Below are 26821 nucleotides of genomic sequence, written 5' to 3'. Positions count from 1 at the left end.
TCCGAATCATTTTTCCTTTGATCTTCATACACTTGTGTAATAGGATGTATCCAGCACTGGATTTTTCTGAAAATATATTTAAACTGAGAGAACTCAGATATGATTTGTTGACACTAGAGAACAAATTCAGTGAAATGTGTAGTTTATCTTGCTGAGAATGAAGCTGTGTACTCCCCATGAGGAGTATATTTGTAGCTTTACATGGGAACCAGTTGGAAGACTGGTATTGGTTTGAGAATACGAAACAAAAATATGGAACCATGCAAGCCTTGCACCTGCTTGTAGTAGCACCCGTAACTGGAAGGTCACCAGCAAATACACCAAGGTGGCAAATTCGACTACCTACTCAAAGTCATGCTGCAAAAAGAAGGGAGTGCTGAAAGCTGTGTGGGACCATCTAGACATCCTTTCTGGCCCTCCCACGCAAAATGATTTGTAACTATATACCGTGCCTTGTGGCGTTTCTTGGCCACAACAACTATCAGTCTTTATGAAGCAGGGGAAGGAAAGGCAGAGATCCATCCATTCCTATGGATTGGAGCAGACTTCCTCCCAGTCTCTCTTGCTGAGTTGTTCATGTAAATCATGTGCCACTTCTGAATGAAACTCGCTTTATACAAACTCGCTTTATACAAAATAAGCTGCAGGAGCGCTCCCCGCACACTGTGCCCTCTCCAGGCAGGAGAAGCTGCTCCCTGAGTAGCCCTCACCCCCATTTGCTGTTGCTCAGGGGAATTCAAAGCCTCTGCTTACAACATCTTGTCTTTTGCAAAACCCCACACTCTCTTAGATGCTGCCCATGACCAACAACCATGGCTTGTTTCTAAGAAACTAATGGGGTCGCTTGCCTGCCCTTCTTTCCAAGTGCCAAGCTCTGAGCAGACCCCGTCTCCCCCAAAGAGAGGTCCCAGTAAGCGTTCTCCTTTCGCCACCCACGGGGAGCCCTACAGAGGGGTAGGGTGGGGAAGAATTTATGAGCTACTTCTCAGAGGGGTTACAGAAGGCCATTTTGTCACCATTTTTATGACTATGTATCTTTACTGAGGTGTTTACCTCAGTGTCACAATACGCTTTGATAACTACAGATCGTTGGTCTTCTTTGGTCGAAAGGAAAGATCCTGAATTAGTTGTCAATGTGGACAAGTGAAGGTGAAGGGGGGGAAACCATGGATGAACCTGAGTTTTTTTTAATTAAAGACAAGCCTAATGCCTTGGGCTGCAGTTGGGAGCTGTAGGAGTGACTCACTCTCTTTCCTAAATTATACCACTGCATAGGGCATGCATCAGATATCAGCAAGCTCCCAGTTATTCCAGAAGTTAGTATGCTGTGCCAACTCATTACTTCCTAAATAGCTTCAGTGTCAGTGCTAAGTGGTGACTTAACTGACCACTGACATTCACTACAAGGTTACCAAGATAAGTCTATACTTAGGAACACTCTGGTGCTGCAAATGACGTAGAAGTGATTTCATCTATACACATTTTGAGGAAGATGAGGGGAACAGAGAATTAAATAGTCAGAATGCCTGGGTTTTCTACACAACTGGTTATAAACAGTATATTTTCTGTTTGCTCTCCTTCCATAGTAAGGGCTTATCTTGGGTCAGGTCATGATCTGACAGTCTCTCCAATACCTGAATTCCTTGTCTCTGCTGATCCTTCCTATCACAGGCATGACCAAAATGGATGGAATAGAAAAGAAGGTGGAAAACACAATTAATATTCAATTCACTAAATATAAACTGGAGAAGGAGTCTCAGAAAAGCAAACACTAAAGTCAACAGCACCATTAAGGAATTAAATAACAATTGAAAAAGTGAAAATTTTTGCAAGATTTCATAAGGAATCTGGTATGCTTCTGTGGAGGACTGCAGCAACCACACAGCATTTCTCATGACAGAGAGCTCTTCATGTTTTGCACAGCCCTCTTTACAGCCCTCATATTGCAAGTGGATTCTTCTCTCCCAGTGCTCATTGAAGAGGGTCTCACTGAAAGGCCCAGTCCCTTGGTCGGATGGCAAAGATCTGTATATAGCTCCACGTGGCAGTGCTGAGCTTTCAGCAGCTTCATGAACTCCCAAATTCAAAGAGTAATTCTCACCCCCTTCTCCTACATCTGTCAGAACATCAGTAAGTAATCTACTCCCATTAGCATCTACCCCTTCCCTTTGCTACTAAATCTCTGCCTATTCCAAAGCTCCAGGCATTTTAGAAACCCTTCCTGCAACTCCTGCACCAAGCAACACCATAGCGGCTGCCAGTATCACGTTCTGAGCACCAGACACATTTGCTAAGGTATTCCAAAGTAGAGCAGGACTCTGAAGTCAACATCTTGTAAAAGAGGATTTGTTCCTCCTTGCTTTCATAGATAGATAGTTTAGCCTTTCCCTCAGCGCCTTTCCCAAGGGAGCTAGTGTCTTCACTGAGAAAAAAGGGGCACAGAACCACTTGATGCCAAACTAAGAGAACTTCTTCCTTCTGCTGCCAAAGGGCCAGGATCTGCATCAGTTGGTGCTCACTGATAGTCCATCAAAAATATCAAAAGGCAAATTACCCTCATCTGACCTGCAGATGTTGATATGAGTCTCCCTACAACAATAAAGATAAATATCTCAGTTGTCATTTAGGCGAAAATGGCATGTGGTTCTTAAACTCTGATGACTCAGACATAATAATCTCCCAGTGATTAGGAAGACAGAGGCAAAAAAATTGGGGGCAAAGGGGAAGGAAAGAAAACTGAAAAGAGATAAACTTTTACCTTCCATTCTACCCCCACATCTATCTGGATCCATATCTAAGAAAAATAAAGGAACCAATAACTATTTGTTACTAGCATGGCAGGGTAAGATTAGTAAGTGTATCTGCACACATATATGCTTCATTTCAAGCCAAGGGTGGCAAGAAGTCCTTAAAGTGCTAGTTAGCTTCATGTTTCACTAGCAGGGAGGAGCAAGCCTAGCAGCACTCAGCAAAGCGCTCCAGCACCTCTTGGAGGCAAGGAGGCTCCTGCGAGCGCTGCCTTAGGCCATGGGCTCCCGCAGAGCAGCCTCTTCCAGGCGCATCAGCCCCTGTGCAGCTGTGTGTGCATTACCGCATGGACCAGGCGCTACACCACATGCAAAGTGGGCCTGGGACTCAGAGCCAGAGCCCTCTCCACGCAGCTGTTGCCCAGAGTTTTCTTATCATTTAAGACGGCTCTGCTCCAGCCCAAAAATCTGTTTTCTCCCAACCTCATCTATTTTCAACCTGCAGAATGCTCTGAGCTCATCCAGTCTGGGTTGTGACAGGGAAGGGGAGCTGCCCATACAGAATCCCAGTCATTTGAGATTTCCCAGGACAAATTCAGAATATGAGGTTTCCCTTTTAAAAACTTGTAAAGATCAGGTGGTAGCTATTCCTAACGATAGAGACAGATGCAATAAGTTGGTGGGGAGTAACTTCAGGGCTCTGTAGTTACTCACTTCATTAAGCCTTAATTGTAACAGTTTCAAGGTGCAACGCCAGCACCATAATCAGATCCCGAGGTGGCAGAGGCACAGATAATTGTAATGAACCTTTCTCCAAAATGAAAGGCCTGCAGTTTTCTCCCCAGACACTAATGGTACAAAGCAGAGTTAGAAAATGCTGCCAGCAGGAACAGAGAGAAGCTGGGGATCTGAGAAGACCTCTAGGCTATGGAATTTAGAAACATCGAGTAGGAGGATGCTATTAACCCGAGTTGCTGATTTAACTTCTGTTTCTCCTAGTTTCATCTCCAGCTTTCTCTGAGAAGCATCCCAAGTAAATCTCCACCATCCTGACCTCACTCATACCTCACTTTCTATAAAACTCTGGCTAAACCATTTACCATACTGGCAAGACCAGAAGACAAAGAAATGGAAGAGACAGTGACTGAAATACAGATGGCAGCGCCGCTCCCTCCTTCCATCTGCCAGCTCTGGTTCCACATTGACTCTACTAATAATGGATGGTGAGCAGTTTCCTAACCCACTGACCTTTCATGCATCAGACTAAAATGGAGAAATAATTGTCAGGGCACACCTGCAGCTGGAGGATGCGTCAGCCTGCAAGGAGACTGCTGAGCCAGAAGAATTGAAACAACCACTGAAGTCAGAAAATAAGCATTCTTGTACAATCCAGTGCTAATGTCCAAGCAGGAAATAGAAATGAACTTTGGAATAAAAGTCAACAATTGCAAATGAATAAAAATGGGAGCAAGGCTACCAGAACCCCTTCATTTTGGTGATGTCATGCTTCCCAAATGCCCTTTAGAAATGCAAATTGCTTACAATGTAATAAAAAGGGCATTTTCTAGAGTGTGCAGAGCTTGCATAGTTTAATTAAGCATAAACTAGGGTGACTCCGAAAAGGAAAATGATGTGGATTGCATTCTCTGAATGACCTTGGAAATGCGCTTAGATACTTTCTCTGCACAGCAATTAAATAAAGTCACACTTTGTATTCTGTCATTCCTATCCTTTCCTTCAGTTAGAAATATATATTTTTTTGTTTTCCCTGATTCTCTGATCTCATACTGATTAATCTCTGTGCTTAGAAAAATATGACTTCTTTCCCTCACATTAACTAATCAGTTGCCTACAGTCTCACCATCTCTAGTTTTCTAATCTCTATTTCAATATTACCTGTATTAAACTTCTGCCACCTGCTTTCCTTGCTTTCCACCAAACTCTGAGTAGTCTACCTCACTGAAATAGCAAAACTGGAATAAGGAGATGCCTACTGAAATTTCTTTTCAAATCTTCCCAATACCCATATCATCTTTCTCAACCCATCCCACAGACTATAAAATTGTATCTTCCTTGCCTGCCTGCCAGACTGCATCACATCCCTCTGCAAATCATTCCAGTGTGGCTTGTACAAGTCCAGATGCTTCCTTTCAACATTTTCTTCACCCCAAGCCGTGGTGTCAGGTTCAATTTGTCTTTGACTTTTCTGTGCGTGGTTTTGTAGGGAATCATGTCCAATTCCCAATGTATGCAGCTACTGCATGAGTGGTTCGTTGGTACCTTGGGACTTGGACATGATTCCACTCAGAAGAGACCTAAAAATAACAGGACTTTCCTAGCACTTCATAATATGGATCTCATCTTCCAGCAACTTTTCTCACATTCAAGATTTTGCAAAACACCTCTGCAGATCAGCACTTGGCTCTGTGGCAAGAACAGCAATTGCTTATAGGGGAAAGTATTACTGAAGGTGGATCAAGTTTTTGTAGCTATCAATCATTTGAAATGCTTTAACAGTACCAGCCTCTTATTTTATGGAGGATCAAACACCATGTGGCCAGCCAGCTCTGTTAGAGTTTGAAGGTCAAAAAGCCTAACAAATCATTGAGCTTGGAGTTTCTCAAAAAGCAGGCCGTGACTGTACAGGCAAAGCAAGAGGGGCTGAGAGGTTGGTTTCCAGACACGGGGTGGAGAAGCAGCATTAGCAGCTGCTGCTCCACTTCTGGGTTAGGGTGTGAAAAAAAAGCATCTATAATTGCTGGCCACAGGCGCTGCTACCAAGAGGGAGCTGCGGTAGCAGCTCGGTCCTTAGGACAGGAAATGAGTGGGACCAAGTACAGCTGTTCCTTGTGAAATTGCCTTGGGCTTGAATTTTCAAAATGACTCTGGTCTCAAAATCTGCAGAGGAATAACAGTCCCTGGTTTGCTCTTTGGGAATGCTTTTCTCTTGGTGTCTTGCTGTGACTTTCAAGGAGGAATAGGAATAGAAACTTTCAGAGGAAGATTTGAAAAAGGTGATAAAGGATGGGGAAAAAATTAACTTGCAAGGGCAAAGAAATGGGGAGGCCAGGTGGGGAAATCGTGCTGATTCGAAGCTGATGTTTGAACTATGATGTAGTTTCAATGAACCACATGACAAAGGCTGCTGACTCATAAAAAGGTGGAATACCCAAAAGGAAAGCAGTGATCCCAGAGCAATTGCATCCCATTATGATATGTCAGAGATGCCTTTGATTGCGCAAACCTGTAATTAGTTACAGGCAATTTTGCTATTTTTGGAGAAAGAGGAGGAAACAAAAGAAATTATTCCTTGTATTAGTGAATAGCTTGATCACTGAATAATGCTCAAGCCTTACTTTAAATAAAATTTGTTCACTGATGATATATTTATTTTTATTCTTGTGATTTCAGAAGAAATGTCAATGATCCAGTAAAATTTAGAAAATCTTAAGAGACCACAATAAAGATCTGAAAGTCTATGGAGTTATTTTAGGGTTTGGTTCCTATCCCCTCTGCATTTAAGAAGCCTGCTTAATTACCTTACAGTTTGAGAATGAAGATCTCTTGGTTTTGTCGTAAGAAAAAAATGAAGAAAACATGCATTTAATATGAACTGAAAAATCAAACGGGAGCTGCATTACATACTTAGTAACGCTAGAGGGGGTATAAGGAAAGCAAGGGAACAGCAACGCCTTGGAAGTCCGAGTTACCCCAGCACAGAAACCAGCCCAGGGCAGGGATGCTTTCCAGTTCGGGTTTCCAAAAACCACAACAGATCCTAAATGGACAAGGTCTTGCTCACCTTGTCCATCCCTCTGGCAGTGTGAAACAGCTTCTGGTAGTATATTGCCTTCTCCAATCTCGTTCAAAATATTTTAAGTGCTAGTTTTTGCAATTACTTTTGGGAACCGTGCCTCTTCCTAATGAGGTGAACATGCTCTAACAGGGCTTTTCTTTACCCCGGGCCACTTAATATTTCTCAGCACTGTACATGCAAAACAAGAGCTGTGGCTGTAGTTCAGGAACTCTTGGCTACAAAGCTGCTCCCAGTTTGACAGCAAATCTGTATGAGGTCTTACGGCATATGGTCAATCCGTCCACCCTCTAGGTGAGTCGCAGATGCGTACAGGAGCACAGTGGATAGTTTGTCTTCTGATTTTCTGTACTATATGACAGGAGCAGGAAATAATTTGCCACTTTATGGCTGGTGTGAAGAGAGCTCACAACCCTGAACCACACACAAGCTCTATTTCCAAGGAAGCCCAAAAACCCAGTGTTCCTCTGAATTCAAGCAGGAACACGCTTACTTCACAGTATGGATATTTTAACACACACAATGCATCACTATTAGTCTTGTTTACTACCTTTTATTCACATACTGAAAGAGTACATACATGTGTCAGTAGCATAGATTACATCATCTCTTTACTAAAAAAAGCTAAATGTATATACAGCCTTAAAATGTTTCCACTGTAGCTACCATACTGTATTAAATGTATTTTTATACAAACTACTGCTCTTTACATAATTGTATGTATTTGAAAATACATTAAAAATTACCAAGGGGCATGCTCTGTTATCTGTTCTCACTGTCCTATACTTTTCTGATGTTCTGACAGGCGCAGTAAATTATGGATATGCATAGTTTATTTACTACCCAAAACAATTTATATTACAGAATACAGGCCAGGGAGACAATACTATTGTTGCATTTGGGAAGGCAGAAAGAAAGAGTATTTTAGGCACTCAGTAACTGCTGTTATTTTGGCTGTAATCTGGAGCTCTTCCTTGGGAGCAGGGAGACCAGAATAAGGCTCTTTTTGAGACACTGCCTTATTTAATTCTGTAAAATGTATTGTAACCCCTTTTCTTCACCAGCTGGTGCTTTTGTGCCCCCTCCTTACTGCTTTGATCCCAGGACGGCCTGTGAGCTAGCTCGGCAGAAAGTGGGGTGCGGGTGCCGAGCCGGCGCTCTGGCCAGGGCTGCCACGCTTGGCTCTGGGGCTGGCAGCTGCGCAGCGGAGACACTGCCATCCTGCAAAATCCATTCTCCGCTCTCGCTTCTTCTGGTCCCACGTGAATGAGCTACACTCCCGTTGATCACTTTTTCCTCTTTATTAAGCCCATCTCTGCAGAGACATTTTTAATTTAATTCAACTTGATAGCCAAGTCTCAAAGCCCCTTGGCTCTCGAATAGTGCAATCGTTTGCTAATGGATACAAAAGCTCTTTTCCACCATCCTCTTGCCTTCCTTCTGATCAAAAATATCAAGATCCAGTTTCTTTAAACTAGCTTTTTAATTTTTGGACTTATGCCCCTTGCTGAGTTAAGGGTACTAGCAGTGAGTCCGAAAAGAAAGTGCCAGCACACTGAGAAATGCCCCTTCTTAGCAGAAAAAATAACTGTAGCTAAACATGCACACTGGACAGAAGAGCAATGAAAAATGCCTTCTGGCAATGCAATTTAAAGAAACTGCTTGCCAGCCATACCCGCTGCATAAGGAGAGGCTTTAAAAAGTAAACTGGGAGAACAGTAAGAAATTTCATTCACTGGCAGACATACTAATCATATCTTAGCTTTGTGGGACTTGTTAGCTTAATCCTAGGAGAGCTATTGCCAAAACTTACTGCAGAAGGCTGGTTTGCGAGGTGAAGACAGAGTGTCTACTAGCCTGAATCACAGGAACAGACACCGCATTAGGATTCACAGGCAGAGCTCAATACTTCAGAGGGCTGGATCGTCTAAACTGTAGTCAAAAATAAACCCAGGATGAGCACCTACATTGGGAAAAAATTAGCATGGAATTTAGAAACACAATAAAATGAATTATATCTCTGTCAGGCCAGGAATAATTTTATTTCATAGCAGCTATACAAAAGTTGGTGAAGACTGGGATATTCCAGGTCACTGGTAGCTTATGACTCCTCATGGGAGTCCTTGAGCATCATCCGCCTCTGCGGCACCATTCGCATTTTGGATGTCACAAAGCCTGCGAGGAACATCTCTGTTTGTGATAACAGGGCATGTTTCTGCACATCCCAGGCAAAAAAGTGAAGCTCAGGCAGTGCAGAGATGCTGCGATGGTCTTCGTTACAAAAGAATAAAGGCCAGCTTCATTTGCTCTGCTTGCTTTACACAAAGCCTTGTTATTCCCCAAGTCAGGAGTGCAGCAGAAACAGGCTCATGATAAAACAGGCTAATATGCTAATTGGTAATATGTTTAAAGAAATTGCATATTGCATAAATGAAACAAAAGAAGGCTCTGATATGCAGCTGTCTTGGATAAGGGTGTAGACAGCCTGGCAGAGGCTCTATGCATGCCACGACTGCCCTGTTGAGGATGAGGGAATGTCTTCATCTGTAGCCACCCAAAATACTTTTAAGAATACCCAATATAGCACGGTCTATTCACATCCTGCTGTTCAATCTGACTTCTTGCCTGGCATCCTGGCAAAAGCCTTGAATGATCAAGAGGAAAATTCCCATTTTGGAACCAGGGTTAGGCTTAGCTTGAAACAGCTCTGGCTGCCTTGATTTCAAAAGATTTGGTGATACCAAAGTAGCATTTAGACCTCAGACAGAAGGAGAATTCCCCAAACACATCTTTTGATGATCCATGCCTGAATTTACAGCTTGGGAGCTGTGCTGGAGTGAGACCTCTGGAGAATAAATCAGCTCACTGCGTGCAGAAGAGCTATGGCTTGGAGAACATGAACACAGATGTATCCTTCAAACTACATTTAAGCTGTGCTTTCTAGAAGAACGGGAGATCACGACAGATTCCTTACTTGTTAAAATGCCCCAGAATCTATGGGGATCATCAGGAAGAGTGTGACTGAGGGCTAAATGGGGTGTATTTCTGGAAAAGCTATTAATACATTTTAAATTGGACTGAGCTTGCAGTTGATTCACTCACGCCACCAAGCAGTTCTCTGTGACTTTCTGTCAGTATTAACCTAACACTGTTAAGATGTTAAAGTCCAGAAGTGACAGACCCTTCTTTTCCTGGCTATCCAGCCATTGTGGGCTGGGCTATTTGTAATGCACAATTTGTTACTGAAATACTGATTAAGGGAAGAAAAATGGCACTGGATTATGACTTTCCTTTTGATCTGCAATGAATTAAAATGATGCCTGGGGCTTATTGTAAACCACAAAGATTTTGAAGACAGACCTCAAGAACCCAACAGAAAGTGCATTTTGGAAAGCTGCTGTTCACTTTTACAGTCCATCAGCAACTATGCACAACTGCCTCCCATCTTAAATATCACTACTGAGGTGTTAGTTTAGGAATCAAGACCATTTCTATGCTCTGTATGGTTTCCTCTTTGCTTTTTTAATGAGATATCCAATTTAAGGTAGTTTTCTGGGTAAAATGCAAATCAGTCTTTGATGTCAAAATTAATCCTAATGCATTGCACTCCCCTCTGAATGACTGCAGATTGTAAAGTGTCTTTGAAAAAGGATAAAATGGACATGTCATGCAGTAACCAAGTAGAGGTAATCCCTGATTAACAGGCAAGTTTTAAAAGTCCAGAAAATGCTGTCACACTCCACAGGTGCACCTTATTTTTGGACGGATCTCTCTTTGTTTTGCTTGTGTATAAATGCCATTTTAAATGAATTTCACTCCAGCAGCTTTTCATAAACTCAGGTCAATGATGATATGTTCAAATATTTGTGTGCTGCCTTTAAAACTAGAAGCAAAGAAAAAATCTCTTCGATCCGTTGACACAGCTGTGAAAGAACGCGGTGCTTGCACATAGATTTCTTTAAACAACCTAAAGAGCTTCTTCTCACCATCCCACTGGTATATCTTGGAGAAGGTATAGTCACTTCCCAAGGCTAGGTAGTAATTATTCTTAAAGGAGAAAGGCTGCAGTGTCATGGCTCCTCGGGATGGAAGAGCCTGTATCTCCACAAACTGTTTGCTATTCCATTTCATGACTCTGGAGTCACCAATGAATCTCGTGAGTGTGATGAACAGGCTATTTTCCATCCTAAAACTCTTCACAGCCAAGACATCCTCCATGTTGGGAATTTCACTGTGTGGGACAAACTTTTTTGAAACTTTGTTCCACTGGAGTATAATGGGAACCTGTGAGCGGCTAGAGAGGATTAAATGCGATTTCCCATCTATATCCAGAAACTCAGCATCGGTGTCCCTGAACCACTCGTGAAGTGACTGGTAGGAGTAGAAACCTTTGTTATTCCACTTGTACACTGTTGACAAACCTGCTTTAGAGCTATCTGCTATAACAAAAAACATCTCACTGTCTATCTCAAAAAGCTCTATATCATTTGGCTTGGAAATGCGAGATACTTCGATATCCTGGAATTTAACAAACTTTGTCCAGCTTTCGTCATACTTGTAAATGTGTGAACCACCAAAGAGCTGTGCCACCACCACAAAGACTTGGTCACCAACAAGAATGGCTTTACATCCCACTATGGACTGACCTATTGCCCAAAGAAAAAAAGCACATATATTAGCACAGTACACACCACTGCTTACAACACAAACAGAGATTTGCAAAATCACCCCATTCCTTTTTTTTTTTTTTTTTAAACTTTACCATCTCAAAATTGTTTTTGTCTTTTACTGCATGCCACCAGAGCTTCTTTTCATGCTGTATCACACATGTCATTTTTATTTTCCACCCAACAACTGAAAAGATGACTTCAGATGTTGGAACTATCACACCCTTTGAGGTGTCCAAGTTTGATGCACCCTAAAACACTCACTCCTTTTTATCCAGAATACTTTTTCTTTCTCTGTTCAGGCACCGGCCCCCTAATATCCAAAACAATTATCTGAGCCAGCTTTTACTACTCCAAAATAATAAGACTTGTTATTTCATGACTCAGCAGGAATTTAGAATTCTCTTACTCTTGGAATGTCTGCCTTTCCAGTTTTTTCTTGCTCCAAGAAGGCAGACCCTCATTTTCATTAGTGTAAATGGAAATATTGATGTGTCCTATGGATACATCGCCTGACAGCAAGATGAAAAGATCATCTCAACTCAAAATATTTAGGAATAATGCAGTTGCCAGACTAGATCAGATCAGGTTAAGGTCCATTTTGATAAATGTCAAGTCGCTATACAAGATCCGCATCTAAAAAAGTAACAACCAGACTATTTATGAAAGCACCTGTTGCAAGAAAAGAGGAATTCCTCTTGTAAACATATAGTTGAAATAGAGATGTATCTGCACAGACTCTTCTATGCTTCCTCTATCAAAGTCATTTCAGGAGACTTGCACTGGCATCTTAGGTGACCTGCTATCCATGGTTGTTTCAGATCTGACCTGTGATGATTTATCATCTTTCCAGGGCTAGTACTGTAGGAGGGGTGAGACTTATCTGGAATACCATTAGGTATCTGCAGTGTAGACATCCATACTTTAGCTGATCATCCAAGCTCCTTCTGGCCTAATCTAGTCAAAAAAAATGCTTCTAGAAAAGAATTCATCTGGCCTATTGCAGATGTCTCCTTCTGGAGAGGGCAAGAATGCCCGTTTCTCTGCGTATCAACTATAAAGGCAATCTTGACAACTAGTTCAGGTCCGTTTGCCCATGTTGTAAAGAGCAAAATTTTGACATCTGAATGCCAAACATACAGTTAGTAATGAAACTCCCCATGGAGTTTGTAGTTGGATCCTGAGCTCTACAAAATGCTCTTTAGGCTCTGCAAAAGGCTCTTACCTTTGTGTACTCTGACAGAAGTCTCTAGCTCACTTATATCTGGAGTCCAGAGCTTAAGCTCTGGCCTTCCAAAAACCCAGGTGTGACATTTGAGAAATGAGTCTTGGTGCACATGCTGGGTGTGCAAAGGAGCCAGGACACAAGTCCTGAGTGGAAGTGTCTCCTAATCATGCCATTCAGATGAAGGTGAAATATGTCTGGAAGACAAACTCACACAAATGAACTATTTCACCAGCTGTCTTGCCCAACTTTGCAAATGACCTAAGCTCTCAACTTCATTTCCAGAGCTTCTCTAGAGCTCTGCTAGTTCTTTGGTCCATCTGTTTCTAATTTTACATCCACTGGCATATATTTTCCCCTCATCTACCAACACATAATGGAACCTAAAATGCAAAATTTTCCATTTCCAAAACCTCCTGACAGAGAGGTAGCATCTTGTAAACTTTCGGTAGTGACACAAAGCTGATCTGAGGAGGTAGTTGTTTGCTGTCTTTGTAAACTTCTCAGAACACCTGCCAAAGACACAACATGCTCTTTGTCACCGAGACTGCAAGGTGAGAAGTAATCTATTACATGTAACAAGGAACAGGAGGAAAGAATGCTTCATGGATAAATTTAGCTCCAAAGTCTTTAGAACTAATAGCTTGAAGTGGTTAGGAAACCTGACAGTGTATAATAGCTCTAAAGACTCCCTCCCTGCTGTCAGAAGACACAGCGCTGATTGACTGAGCTTTGTATAGCACCACAAATGTCAGCTCAGGACAGAATGGTTCCTAGCATTAGAAAACCACCTGGTATCCACATGCGCTATTGTTTGGTAAGGAATCTGGCCAGGATGCAAACTTAGCACTTTTGTAAATGGAAAGTAAATGTGGAAGCTTTATAGTACACCTATTTAGGAAATAGCCATGGCTTAAACGTTTCAATGTTATCATCTTCAGCTGTGGGACAAGCTTTCCTGACCTGTCCACCCTAGAAACACCCTCTGTATCTATTTCTTTCTACACAGGAGATTATTTTTATATTCAGTTTTGCAGGCACTTGGGCAACAGTAAGGGCTTCTGTAACCTGTACTTTAACCCACAGCATAACATAGGCAGTGTCAAAGCTGGGCCACAGCGTGACATGCACAGCAAGCATCTGTGCCTTCAGACCTGTCTGCGAGACCAGAACTCTCATACAGACAAGAAAAAGCCTAGCCTGTGTGCTATAGTGAGGTTAAAAGTGTGTGTATTAAAAAGATGCGCTACTCCATAAAATCATTCTTGTCCAAACCTTTCACACTTTGAACTGCTGATTTCAGAGATTAAGGACGAAAAGCATCAACTGATTCCCATCTATGAATCTCCTCTTCACAGTTTCTCCTTGTGAAATGTCAGTAGTCCATCAACAACTGGAATCCCAGTGTTCATGTACCTGTGATATTGTCATAACTCCTGAAATTCATTTCAATGTGATCCCACTCCAGGACCATGCAGTTCTCCATGCTAGGCTGTGCAATGGCTACGAACACATCGTTCTTAGAGTTGAATGTATCCACTGAAACTGACTGGTAGGGCAAAATCTGGTGAACAACAAAATCTAGAAACATACATTGATAACAATTAGGATACATCCTGGCTGGAAACACAAAATAAGTGGTTGCTGATTACAATCATTAACACTGAAAAACGCTTTCAAGTGAAATATTCTGGATTTTGTATAACATGGAATTGTCAGTGCTCACGTGTCGGGCATGCAGCAATCAGGAAAGAGAGTCTCCTGCTTTAGGCATCATAAACTGTCCTCAGGAAAAACATTTTCCAAGGAGATCAAGAGAGGTAAATAGTGCCAGAATTCTGATTTTGCACCTAGTTTGGCTGATACCAGTGAAATTAAGATACATTCACAGGGTCGCATGCCATCGAGAGAGAAGTCTCTTTCCCCTCAGCTGGAAGTTGCTTTCCCATCAAGTGAAATGGCCTTGCTAAAATCACTTTCAAGCTGAGAGGCAACAACTTCCAGCTCAAGTCCAATAACTTGTTAAAGACATGCAAATTTAATCACTCGCAATTTGTGTTATGCTAAACCAGGCAGAAAGTGAAATTATATCTGAAGTTTGCTTGGGGACAACCCCATTTTGGCTAGACCATAGACAAAGCAGTGTAATCAAAAACTCAGTTAACATAACGTTTTATGGGACATTGTAAAGTAGTTTAGGCATAAAATATGACCAACCTGCAAATTACTATCTGGTGGAAAATGTGTTCTAGATTCTAAGACCAAGGATTCGAAGCAACCCATTAAGATTAGGAACCTAACTCCCAAGCACAAGATTTGTTCTCAAAAACCAAGCGTCTTTGTAGACTTAATTCTAAAATTCCCCTTGGGCTAAGTCAGTAGTCAGCTTACAGCCCATTTGGGGCAAAATGAGGAAACTCAGGTCTGAATTTGATATTTGGACTGACAGCTGGGCAAGGTCATTAATTTTCAGAAAAAGAAATCAATACAGCAGAGTTGACACAGGAAAAACAACATTTATAACATGTTTCATTCTAGAATGTGGCAGAAGACCTGGACTGAAGTTATATATAGATATAGTTAAACAGAAAAGGAAATGAAACTTCCACTAAGATGAAGTTTCTTTGCAGAACCAGACATGCCTCTGTATTAAGCTCCATTTGCTACATGCTTCACTATTCATTCCTACTTTGGAAGAGCCTGAGCATCCAGGAATTCTGGTGACACGTTAATTAAGTCCTCACTCTGATCCTTCATTTTGGTCCATTATAAAATAATTGCTTTCAAATGAAGAACTTTATGCCTACACAAGCCTGAAAGCCCTGCCCTTGAAGAGTTATACTTCTGGAGAATAAAGATAGACAACTACAACTGAACAAGTACACCAGACTCCACAGCTGCAAAAGAAATGACAGGCTCCATTCTTTGGGTGACTACTATAAATAGACCATGGGCTTGATTCATAAATGCCAGTGTGAAAACAGGGAATTTATCTTCATTCTCACTGGGAAAATAGCAGGACTGGAGAGAACTGACACCAAGGTAGGCAGAGAGCAAAAAAGTGATAAATCATAAAATGTAACTAAGGATGCGACAATAACTGATACAGTCACAGAAAATCAAAATACATTTAAAATCTTGGGAAAAGCAAAAAAAAGCACCAACCCAAACCCAGATCCAACACTGAAAGAGACATCTTTTTTAACATCTGGACAGCTCTGAAACACTCTGAGGGCAGGTATTTGGCATCTGTGAATTAAAGCAAGCCAATCTGCACATTAAAACCCAGGGCTCCTTTAGGAATGATACAATGCTAACAAAGCTATTTTGACTTGTACCTGTCACTGGGCTCACTGTATCACTGGATGCGTAAGAGTGGCTAACTAAAGTAGCGATCAGTAAAAAACAGTAAACGCCACTTTTAGCACCAGTTGGAAATCCCAGACTCCAACACAGCCCCAAGTCACACAGTGAAGAGCTGCTGCCGTGTCAGGCTTGAGATGAATTTCGGGCTGTGGAGCTTGATCTACTTTCACACACAGGTCCACCTAYCCTGCTTTAATGCTAGGAAGAGACCATACAGTAAATATAAGGTAAGGGCTGAGGGGGGGAGGGATGTTTTTCAACATTTTTCTCTCTCGGCCTGGATGAGCCTGGGTGGGAGAGGGAGGAGGATGCTGCCCTCCGCTCCCCTCCCTTCGCTGGCCCCCATCTACGCCGCCTCCCTCGCACCACGCGGCCACCCTGCGGCACAGGCTCCCGCTGTCCCTTTGGCCCCTCTTCCTCAGGGGCTTCCCTTTGGTGGAGACGGTTACTCTAGCAGGGCCACCTGGGCCCGGAGACGCGAGCCGTCCTTCCCCGCGGCGCGAGGGAGGCAGTCCCACCACGGTGGCACCGGGGACCTCCAGCTTGCTCTTCGCAAAGGGTGAACATGTGGAGAGAGAATATGGAGCAGTCGGCTCTTAATTCACAATCCGCCTTATTTCCAGCAACTTCCCCTGTGCAGAAAGCCTTAATAATGCATTTTGCCTAATATACCTAGGACTCCAGATATCTAGTCCAGAAAACCTCAGGTATCTGGTCGAGTCCGCTGCTGCTGGTGGGGAGAGAGAAGCCCCTCCAGAAGACATCCCAGGTAGGTGAATACAGAAGGAGCTAAACTTTTAAAACACTACTGCTCAGTGGGACGATCCCTCCCTGCCTGGCAGCCTGGGCGAAGCAGGTACCACCTAAGTACGAGGCCTGCTTCCAGTGACTATGGAAGCGCAAAGCCTGCTTTCAAGCCTCCTGAAAGTAAATACACATTCCCCTGCAGCGCTGATGACCACGAGGCAGCAGCCTCCCACGCTCTTGCACTCAGTCTGCCCCTTTCAAACACTCTGGGAGGATGCCAGAGCTCCTCCCTTCTGCCCCATCACCTCTCACCACGCGCTCGAGCACCACGAAGCCCTGAGACACTTGCTCTTCGTTCAGAGCAGTTAGACTGGCTTGAAAATGCCCTATACTACCTGAAGTAGTATCTATACATCTGTATACATCACATCTATACAGCATGCAGCCAGATCACTTCTCTGATAGCATGTGAACAAACACTCAGCTGGGCAATCCTTGCACCACGTAATACCTGAGTTTCCAAGCAAACGCTATAGCATGTGCAATTAGATTTACACTCGGTAAAACTTCACTTACAGCAGGGCAAGGGAGTGACATTAAGGATGATTTTTGCCTGCAGCAACTTTATAGTTACATATGCAGATATAAGGATGTGACAGAGGGCCAGCAGGTCAGTAGAGCTCTGAGGATCAGGTAAATAAGGTTTATTTTTGCACATGGTTAGTACAGTGTAATTATTTTACTTCAATTTGATTTAAGAAAAGTTCACTTTTACTTGGTACTTTTGCACCTCTGTGGATTGGCAGACACAGGAATGTAACTTCAGTATAGTTCATAGCATAGTTCCAAGTTATGTCACTCTTGGGTTTTTGACATCCTTTTATGGAGCAGATTACCACCCTTTTCCTCTGCTGCTTTTCTAACATATTTTTGAACTCCAAGTTCATTCTCTTTCTCTTTTACGTATTGCCCTTCGATTACCTTTCATACCTTGTCCTAAAACTTTACCTCATGATACAAATAATCAACTTTTCTGTTACTTCTTAAAAAAAAGATTACAGGTGCTCTATCTCATTCTTGATGACTGAGTTGATGACAGAGAACTTGAATGCCTCTGATATTACTGTACAGAAAATAAAGGCAATGTGTTCTCATCAGATACATGAAAAACAATACTATAGCAGCTGATATTCTCAATTGTATGATGTAGCCACATTTAAATATAGGTAACTGCTGTTATATTTGGTCATAAAATAAAAGCATAAACACATGCAAGTTTCTCTCCATTCCCTTCAGCATGCTTTACATTACCTAAAATAGAAATCAAGATCCTAAGCAAGTCAGTAGCTGGAATATTATTGGAAATTTCTCTCCAGTGTAATGGAGTTCTATAAAAAAGTGCTGGCAGTATTGCTGCCACATTTGATACTATTAAATTGTGGCCTATTGAATAAAGATAACTGATATAGCCACATTATCTAAACTTCTTTCCATTGCTGTCTGTGAAATACAGAGATTTTGGGAAGCTCATCTGACATAACTATATGGCTTTATTCCAGACAATAGAAAACATTCTGTGATGAAATTAAGACACAAAGTGAGTCATAATCAAGCCTTTTGGAATAGGAACAGTCACAGCTCTTCTCCCATTATCACTTAATCCAAATAAAAACTCTACTTACTTTGGCTTTAAAATGTAATTTTCTCAATTGATGCCTGTTCTGGTATTCTAAAGTGCTTTGTATATAACCCTTTCTTCCCTTCCCTCCCCCCAGATGATGCTCGTAGAAACAAAATGGTTACAGACTAAACTTCTGATATTTAACCACATTTGGTGTGCTTAGAAATATACATTCTTAATACCTGTAGTGGTGCATTCATAATCAAAACTTGTCACATCATTTAACTTCTTATCCTGATATTCTGCTGGACCAATACACAGGACATCAGAAACAGTGGAATTTGTCATCTTTAACCACAAAAACAGCCACTTGGCTTTGCAGTCACACTCAAATTTATTTCCCCTTAAATCTCTAAAAAACACACAGAAATAAACATATTTGAAAAGTTTGATAGCAATATGAATACTACATAACTGTTAGCACCTTGACATACTGAATTTAAAAATATCTAATGTAGTTTTGAACTGAGAACAGGAAAGACATCTTGTTTGATTCTGGCTCTCTTAGTATGTACACACTTCCATTGAAGTGTTGTCCTTGGAAAACAATTTCAACCTAGGAAATATGCCCATGTATAATCTTAAGCATGGAGAATTGTGATTCAAATGTAAAGTCACTTATATCTGTAAGTTTTCAAAGGATTAGGACCGTAACATAACAAATGCTCACAGTGTGGATGTCTGCTGCAAGTCTGCCTCCCATCGTCTGCTGATGACATAGATAAATCCCATTGCTTCAATAAACTACTCCAGTACCACTGGCTGACAGAGTAGTCTTGTCAGTACAATTTCTGTGTTACATTAAATACAGAGGTATTCAAAATAATAATGAAGGGCTTATATTTTTAATTAGTCACTGCTGATGTGAAGTCTAGTCAGTGTAATATCCTCCCACCAATGTATGTAAGATTTCAAATACTGTACCTGCTCTTCAATCCCTTGGTAATCCTTGCGGCTTACAATCACACTTCCCTGTTTTGGAGAGCCAGGTCAAAAACAGGGAAAGCTGACTAGCTGCTTAGTTATACAAGAAAACGCTGACAGTAAGTCAGCAATATGCTACCCATTGCACAAAAACAAAAGAAAAAAGGATAATTTATTAAATTAATGCCTTTTACTAAAATAATCTCAGGAAATACTTGCAGAAATAACAGGAAAAAATGTTCAGAGAAATTGCAATCTTAAAATTCAGTCTCCCTTTCACTAAACAAAATTGATGTGCAAGATCAGAAGGAGTACAATAATGCAAACTATGTGCAGTATCATGAAAAATAACAGTGATTTAAGAAACAGCAGTTATTTTAGGAGAGTCTACCAAGTAAATAACTTTTAAATGAAAAAAGATAGAACAAGAAAATGCACATTTATTTTTGGTGTGGATATCAAATACAGCACCACACAAAAAACAGAACTTAAAACTCAGTAGTAGAGTCGCAATAACAGGCAGCCCATAGAAAGATTTTCATTACTTACAGTTCAATTAAAGAGTCTAAATCACTGAAGACATCCCTTGGCAGAGCTTTAAGATGGTTATTGGCCAAAGAACTAGAGAAGAAAGTTAGAACTTAATATCATTGTCATCTTGACTCTTACCAAGTCTAACTTTACTTACATAATATTAATTATCTGGTATCGTACAACTACTAGCACTGACAATACCTACCAGGAACATGCACATATTAATTATTCTCATTTGGGAATGGTGATTGAGAGAGAAAAATGAAGCTGATGTAAAAAAAAAAAAAAAAAAAAGAGTAAAATACACATTCCACCTGGAAAAAGCTTTGTAACACACACAGCAAACACTGAACATGCTGAAAAGAAGCAGGAATATTAATCACAAGCATACGATTAAGGTGGCATCAGTGGCAGCATCCACAGGTAAGGGCTGCACTTATGTCCTAACATAAGTGTGCACTGGCACCTGAACATGCTGTAGTGCTGCCAGAGCAGGAGCTTTTTAAAGGACACTTTTTAAATTTGTGGAAAGCACATTATTAACAGTCTGAGGTAGCTGACAAACAGAGATATAGGGAAATGTTCTATACGGCATGAAAACCAGTTATCTGCACCAAAGAGTTTTGTTCAAATACAAATTATTCTACTAAGCATTAAACAACTTACAGGTGAGTCAAGTCTCGAAGGCCACGAAATGCATTTCTTGAAATGGTTTGAATTTTGTTTCCTTCAATGAATCTAGGCAAAAAATAAGTATTTTAAAAAAGATTCTAATTAGCACTATTATTATCATCGGTGGTATTTTAACCTATGGCCTCCAAACTCAGCAGGTTCCTGGGTAGCCCCTTCAGACTTAAAACTGAGGGAGTCTCAGTGGAGTCACTCACATTCCCTTTTCCCCTTTCCTCTGGTAAAACACAAGGAATGATGCAGGTACCAGGCAGTGCAAGAGAGAGCAAACGACAGAAAGATCCACCAGAAGAAGAACAAAACGAATAAACCAAAAAAAACATTATTCCTCTATTACTTAATCCTCCTATACAGTTTGGTGTGTGAGGAAGGAGACCTGGGGAGGAGAAGCTTCTGAGATGTCCATCTTTAGGTCCATCTAGAGTCCTACCTTCCTTTCACAAATTGCCCAAATTTTAAAATCACAGGGCAGCAGAGAGGTGCAAGTGCTTCACAGGCTGCAGACGCCAGACAACTCTGCTCAGGGGAGCTCGTGCTCGGGCAGTGCTGAGGGCGCCCGGGCTGCTGCACACAGAGTGCTGTCCCTGTACCCATAAAGCCAGCGGGCTCTCAGGCCACTGTCACTGCAGCGATGTGGACTGCAGTTACGTACTGGTATCCCATTTATCCAGAAGTGCGGAAAAATGGCAAGGAAAAAAAAAAAAGCCTTGCTTTTCTCCATGTTGCCATATGTAACCTCTCTCCAGCAGGGACACCAGCTCTGCAGGACACACACAAGTCACAGCCCCGACCTCCGTGGAAATAACGACAGTCACCTATTGATTGCAGGAGGGTGCTGCTAGTCCTGACTGCACATCAGCATTTAAAGAAAGAGCTGATATTTGAACATCTTGTCCCCAGAGCAGCTGAGGACACGTGTAAATACACCATCAGCCCAGTCAAGCAGGCTGGCGTGGCAGCCCAGTGACCTTGAAGCTATTGCATGGTACAGGTGTACCTGGATGCAGAAAACCACACATCGACTTTGAAAAGTTTAGGGGATGAAAGTGTCTCCCTTCTTGCTGTGCACCCTTGTTTGCCTTGCAGGGAAATGGAGGTAAAACAGCATAAGCCCAGGTCTCTTCTTGAGAGAGCCAAGGGGGGGCTGCAGCCCTTACGGGGATGCAGGAGATGAAGTGCCCTGGGTTCGGACAGAGCCAAAACCCTTCGTGAAGTGTCACGGCCTCTCCCTGCACACAATGGGTGCAGATGAGATGTGTTCACGTGGAAGATGCCCAGAAAGGGTCAGCCATCCTCCGTTACGAGGCCGCATCAGGACACAAATTCAATCAGCAGAGCAGACAGCCAGATTGCTTCCCGACATGGCACCCAGGCAGCAGCCGGCAGCCGCTCCTTCTTGCCCAGCCCCAGCGTCCCAGCACACCACCAGCTTGCTGGCAGCACAAATAAACACAGTTCTGCTGGACACACTGCAGGCAGATGATGGACATCTGTGCTGGGACTCAATTTGGTGGATTTGTGTCACCGAAGCCGACCTTGAAGGGAGGCTGCCCTGGGAATGTACCTACTGGCACACCGCTGCAATTGCTAGCAAAGCTCCGAACTTTATCGGAGCTCCATTATCCCGACTCCGTAAACATAACCAGATGGTCTTAACGGTATCCCGAATGCCGCTATTACTGCCCTAACTGCGGCGTGATGCCGTAACAGCGGCTGCCACTACAGGTGTGCTGTACGGGTATATGCTGCGGACGCTGCCCAGCTGCTCTTTGCCTGGACTCTGTGCTTTGTGCACAAAGAAACTTCTTGTTCTTGTTTGTCAGCAGGGTTTCCTTGCTCTCTGTAACAGCTAACCATTGATAACTGCGAGGCATGAGTTACTGAAGCTCTAATGGTATTACTCTCCATATGGGGAGAGGGAAAAAAGAAAAAAAAAGAAAGAAAGATAGATAGAAAGAAAGAAAAAAGGCTGCTCACTCTCAGTTCCCAAAAGGCAGAGGTCAGATTTGCTGGCAGGAGGAAGTACTTCGTGGCATTGGCAGGGAGAATGACAACAACCATAAACTGAGAGCACTTGTTTGGCTGTTACCAAAGAGGATTGAAATTGTAAGGTTTTAATCAGCCTTAACTCTGTTCCCCGGTTTGCAATTAGCTACTGGGGCAGAAATTTTCCCTGTGATCAGCTGAGAAGGGGCAGGATGTTTCTCTTGCAGATATGGGTCTGGCTACAGTTACCAGTGCATCTGTCAGTAGAGCACACACTACTGTAACAAGCTCCATTTTGGGCTCAGGAGCACCTGAAAGCTTAAGCAAGTCAATATTGAAACAACGTAAGAATATTTGCAGGGTTTTTTCCTTTCTCAAACATTCTGCAAATTACTGTTTTTACAGGTAGACACATGGAGAAAAGAATGGTTAGATAACTCTTGCTAGCACTGAAAAGTCCAGATGTAGCTGAATCATGTATTTCAGCATATACCATTTACCATAAGTCACTTCTCAGTCCGTTAATCCTATCGTCGGCTACTCCTCACAGATTTTTAGTCTTGAATATACCCCATCTTAATACCTACTTTCCTGTAAGACTTTAGCAAGAGTCAGTTTTATGAACATTGTTCTTCCTAGAGAAGACAGAATTTTCCACAGTTACCTTTCAGCACAGAAAGATGGGTGGAAAGATTAATCTTTGCAGATCACATTCAGAGTTTAAAAACATACCAGCTCATTTCCGGTAACACAGAGAAATGGCAGTCCTTTGGAGTATGAAGTGAGGACAACCTGGTACCAGGGCTAATACTTTTTTAAAAGAAAAAAGGGTGACCTAAAAAAAAAAAAATTGGGAAATGAAAGTAATGTAAAAAACAATGAAGAAGCGAACTAAGTTAAGAAGAGGAAAGTTAAATAAATTTAAATAAGAATATAAATAATTACAATATTTTACATTATATGAAATATATGTTTATATATTCATATATTCATAATTATTTATACTATAAAGATAAATGCCACGGGCATTAAATGGGATATTAGAACAAAGGGGAAGCTGGAGAGGAGAGGTGGGGAAAGAGAACCAGTCTGGCAACCAGGGTTGTTCTAGGCAGTACAGACACTCTGCAACTCCTCTTCAGGGTGACGACAGGCAGAAGAGGTTTCAACAACTCTTTCCTGAGACTCAGAACTCCTTGACCATGATGGCACTGTTCTGTAAATCCAGGCAAGTTCTTGCTCAGCAGGACTTTTTCAGTGTACTGTAATTACACAGAGCCACCTTGCATTCACGGCATATTTTAAAAAAATCCACTGTAACCTCTAAAAAAAAAAAAAGGTAGGCAACCATAAAGGATATTTGCACAGAAATGCAATATAAATCCTCTCTTTCTGCTGCTCCTGGTAATCACAGTAAGGACTATTTCTCCAAGGCAGGAGTCTAGGCAACTTATCAAAACATCTTGATTTACAAAGGACAGGGGAAACATAAAATACCAAACTTACAGGTATTCTAGATGGAAGAGACCAGCAAAGGCATCATCTCGGATAACAGTGAAGGAGTTAGAGTTCAGCAAGCTGAAAATGGAGAGCAGGTGTTAGGAAAGCATATTAAAACTTGACACCCTAGATTACGCCAGTTGTGTTTATTGACCATGACCAGACTAATCCTACTGACTCAAGCCCATATCATCCTGTCGAGGCCACACACATAAAATACTATGGGACTAGTGGTGTCTGCTCCAGGTGCTGCCTTGCCCCCCCTCTACATCTTCAGGKACAAAATGCAGCTGCACGGGAGCAGCTGTCATCGGAGCCTCAACAACGAGGTCCAGGAGAAAGAAGCTACAGAAAAGCTCTGCCAGCAAAGCTCCTTCTCTGCTCCATCAAAGCACAAAGGTAAGCAATCTCCAATATTTAAGTTCAAAGGCAAAAACTGCTACCTCGTTTTAAGAAAACTGCAAAACTTCTCATTCAGCCAGAAAACCAAACCCTACTCAACAGGAATCACTTCTGCACAATCTCACCAGAATTTTCAGCTGCAAGTGAATATGTCGCATTAATCGCTCTACTGTAGCCACTTATTAATCCTCTTTTTATATGGTTTTAGGCATTTTACTAAAATTAATTTAGAAGACTAATGAACACGAAATGCAAACCTTCTCTGTGATCCTAGTTATTATGCTAATACTATACAAATGCTCCTTAAATTATCCCAAAGAAATCCGAGAAAGATTCAGACTACAATCAAAAATAAATCTTTGCATTACTACTTTACCACGGCTGCATGAAAGTGCTCAGCTCAGCATTTATTTCTTTTGTAATTTAATCATTCCTTTTCTCCTGCAAACTTACAAATTACGCTAACAAACAAAATCTGTCAGGGCCCAAGCTGGTGGTGGTGGTTACAACCCCACCTCACTCCCACATCTGATCTACTACATACAATGAAATGGGCGGCTTCTGCCTTTCTCAACAACTGCCTTTCCCCACTCCCTCCCCAAACAACCCACCATTTCTTCCTGGAAATCCAGTACATCTAATGAAAATGAATAACCTTCTGCAACTCCTCCCACTACCACTATCCAAAAGAATTCCCTAATTTCCTATTTTCCACCCACCCTTTCCCTCAGACCACTCTAGGATTCATCGAGATGGCATAGGTCTGTTGTTTCCCTCATTCCTGGGTGGGCAAAGTCCTCCTTTCCTCTGCCCAGGGCACTGTGCTGGCCTGAGCTCCAGCAAAAACTTTGCTTTGGGACTTGGTTTACGCTCAAACACTCTGGGGAAATCCTCTATTTCCCCGAGGAGACCAGAGCAGACATCCTAGGAGCATGCTCCAATCTCCATCCTGACCCACACATGCAATGAAAGGGGGCTGGAGACCACCAGTCTTTCTTTCCCCAGGTAAGCTTTTTACCTATGAAAGGTTAGAGAACGCATCTTACATTGGAAAACACATTAACACGATGGTAAAGGTAATTTTCCCACTTGCAACATCAGGACAGCTGTATTTAGAAATGAGGTGGTTAATGACTTGGTTGGTTATTTTGCCTAATATATCTCATCCTAAAAACAGCCGAAGTTCATCAACCTTCTCTGCCCAGACTGTGTCGCCTGGCGCTCTATTAAAGCGAGTGAAAGCCTCCACCCCTGGCTTTGCCCACTTCTCCCCACGTTTCCCATGGGATGCTGTCCCTCCCACCCCAAAGGCGAGAAACACGGGCCTTTGAGAAGAAAAAAGTGCAGGCCCTACAGGGAGGCTGCCCGTCACACTACCACGTGCCTTTAGCATGCTTGTCTAAGGCTCATTTTAATTTATAGATCTGTGAAACTTAGCCTGGATTTCTGGCGGGCCTCATACGTTTTTAATATAGTTTTCCTCACCACCTGCCTTTGAGCTGCAGGTAAGCCAGGCAGGCTGTTGGGGCCGGCTGGGTCAAGCACACAGGGGCACGGTCTCCATGCCGAGCAGCGCACAAGGAAGCAGCCGAGATCCCCAGCGGCTTTGCGTAGCCTGCACTGAACCCCACATCTCCGTGCCTCCCTCTTTCCCCCACCGCAGCCAAACTAAAGCAAGCCTGGGTACGCTACTCGAGCTGCCGGCACGCATACGACTGCAACGCATGTGCGATCAAGGGACTTGCCCAAGGTCACGACGGGCAGCAGCGCGCGGCCCTGCGCCCCGTCTCCCCAGCCGTCCTCCGAGGCCCACCCTGTGCGCAGACGGAGCCGCCGTTCGGCTGGCCCAAAAGGCCCCGAGGAGCTGCCTTCGGGTCGGCTCCCGCGCCGCAGGGCACGCTGCAGGCCGTGCTGGCACGTCGCGTGCGGGTGCTTCTCTTGGACGTCCACGATGTCCGCCCTTCCCACCGCCTGGTCTCGCTGCCGACCTGAACCTCCCCGCAACGTCAATAAATGCCACAAGGCGAACGCGAGATTCATTAGCACGAAACGAGCATGAGTGAGGACGCGCACATGGCTCACGGGGGAAAAACTCTGCCTTAAACTTTGTCAAGCTGAGCCTCAAAAAAGAACTTACAAAATCWGAAAACAGCCTGTCCTGCTTTAGTAAATAAATACACGTTTTATCAGCTGCTTGATGCTACTATAGGAATACAGAAAACGTGTCCCGCAGTCATGAAGGAGCAGTTACATCAGCAGAGCTGCACAAGCTGTGGCTCTCTCCACGATCTCCTTTTCCAAAAGGACACCCGCAACTGCGTTTCGGGGAAGGGCAAAGCGCTACGCGGCACCGTGCTTCCCCAGGGAGTGCGGTGCGGTGCGGTACTTACAGCAGCTGCAGGGAGGGCAAGTGGGAAAACATCCTGTCCTTGACTTCGGAGAAGGTCCCGTTCACCAGGCTCCTGGGGAAGGAGAAGTGAGGGAGCGCCCCAGGACGGGGGGGCTCCGCGGGGCGCGCGCCCGCGCGCCCGCCCGCCC

At 42.9% G+C, this 26821-nt stretch overlaps 1 protein-coding gene across 1 annotated transcript; it reads right to left on the bottom strand.

The window, feature by feature from the left end:
• Positions 1 to 7117: 7117 nt before the first annotated feature.
• LGI2 (leucine rich repeat LGI family member 2) lies at positions 7118 to 26738 on the bottom strand. The gene is made up of 7 exons (XM_026071124.1): positions 26674 to 26738; positions 23888 to 23959; positions 20372 to 20443; positions 19721 to 19792; positions 18430 to 18599; positions 13870 to 14034; positions 7118 to 11207 (listed from the first exon to the last, which is right to left on the bottom strand). The coding sequence occupies exons 1-7, from the start codon at positions 26703 to 26705 to the stop codon at positions 10390 to 10392; spliced, it is 1401 nt and encodes a 466-aa protein (XP_025926909.1). The 5' UTR covers positions 26706 to 26738; the 3' UTR covers positions 7118 to 10389.
• Between the last annotated feature and the right edge of the window lie 83 nt (positions 26739 to 26821).

The sequence above is a fragment of the Apteryx rowi genome, unplaced genomic scaffold (genome assembly GCF_003343035.1).
Source record: "Apteryx rowi isolate R43461 unplaced genomic scaffold, aptRow1 scaffold_321, whole genome shotgun sequence".
Lineage (NCBI taxonomy): Eukaryota > Metazoa > Chordata > Aves > Apterygiformes > Apterygidae > Apteryx > Apteryx rowi.
Note: the sequence above shows the minus strand (reverse complement) of the source record. Positions and strands in the feature narration are given on the sequence as shown.

Bases quoted from the DNA above. Each gene is read 5' to 3' on its own strand.
- LGI2 (XM_026071124.1), bottom strand. From the start codon at position 26,705: ATGTTTTCCCACTTGCCCTCCCTGCAGCTGCT. The intron at 20,444-23,887 runs GTAAGTTTGGTA...TTTTTTGCCTAG, and splicing joins CTCTTCCATCTAGAATACCT to ATTCATTGAAGGAAACAAAA. The intron at 19,793-20,371 runs GTAAGTTGTTTA...TTTCTTCTCTAG, and splicing joins CTTCGAGACTTGACTCACCT to TTCTTTGGCCAATAACCATC.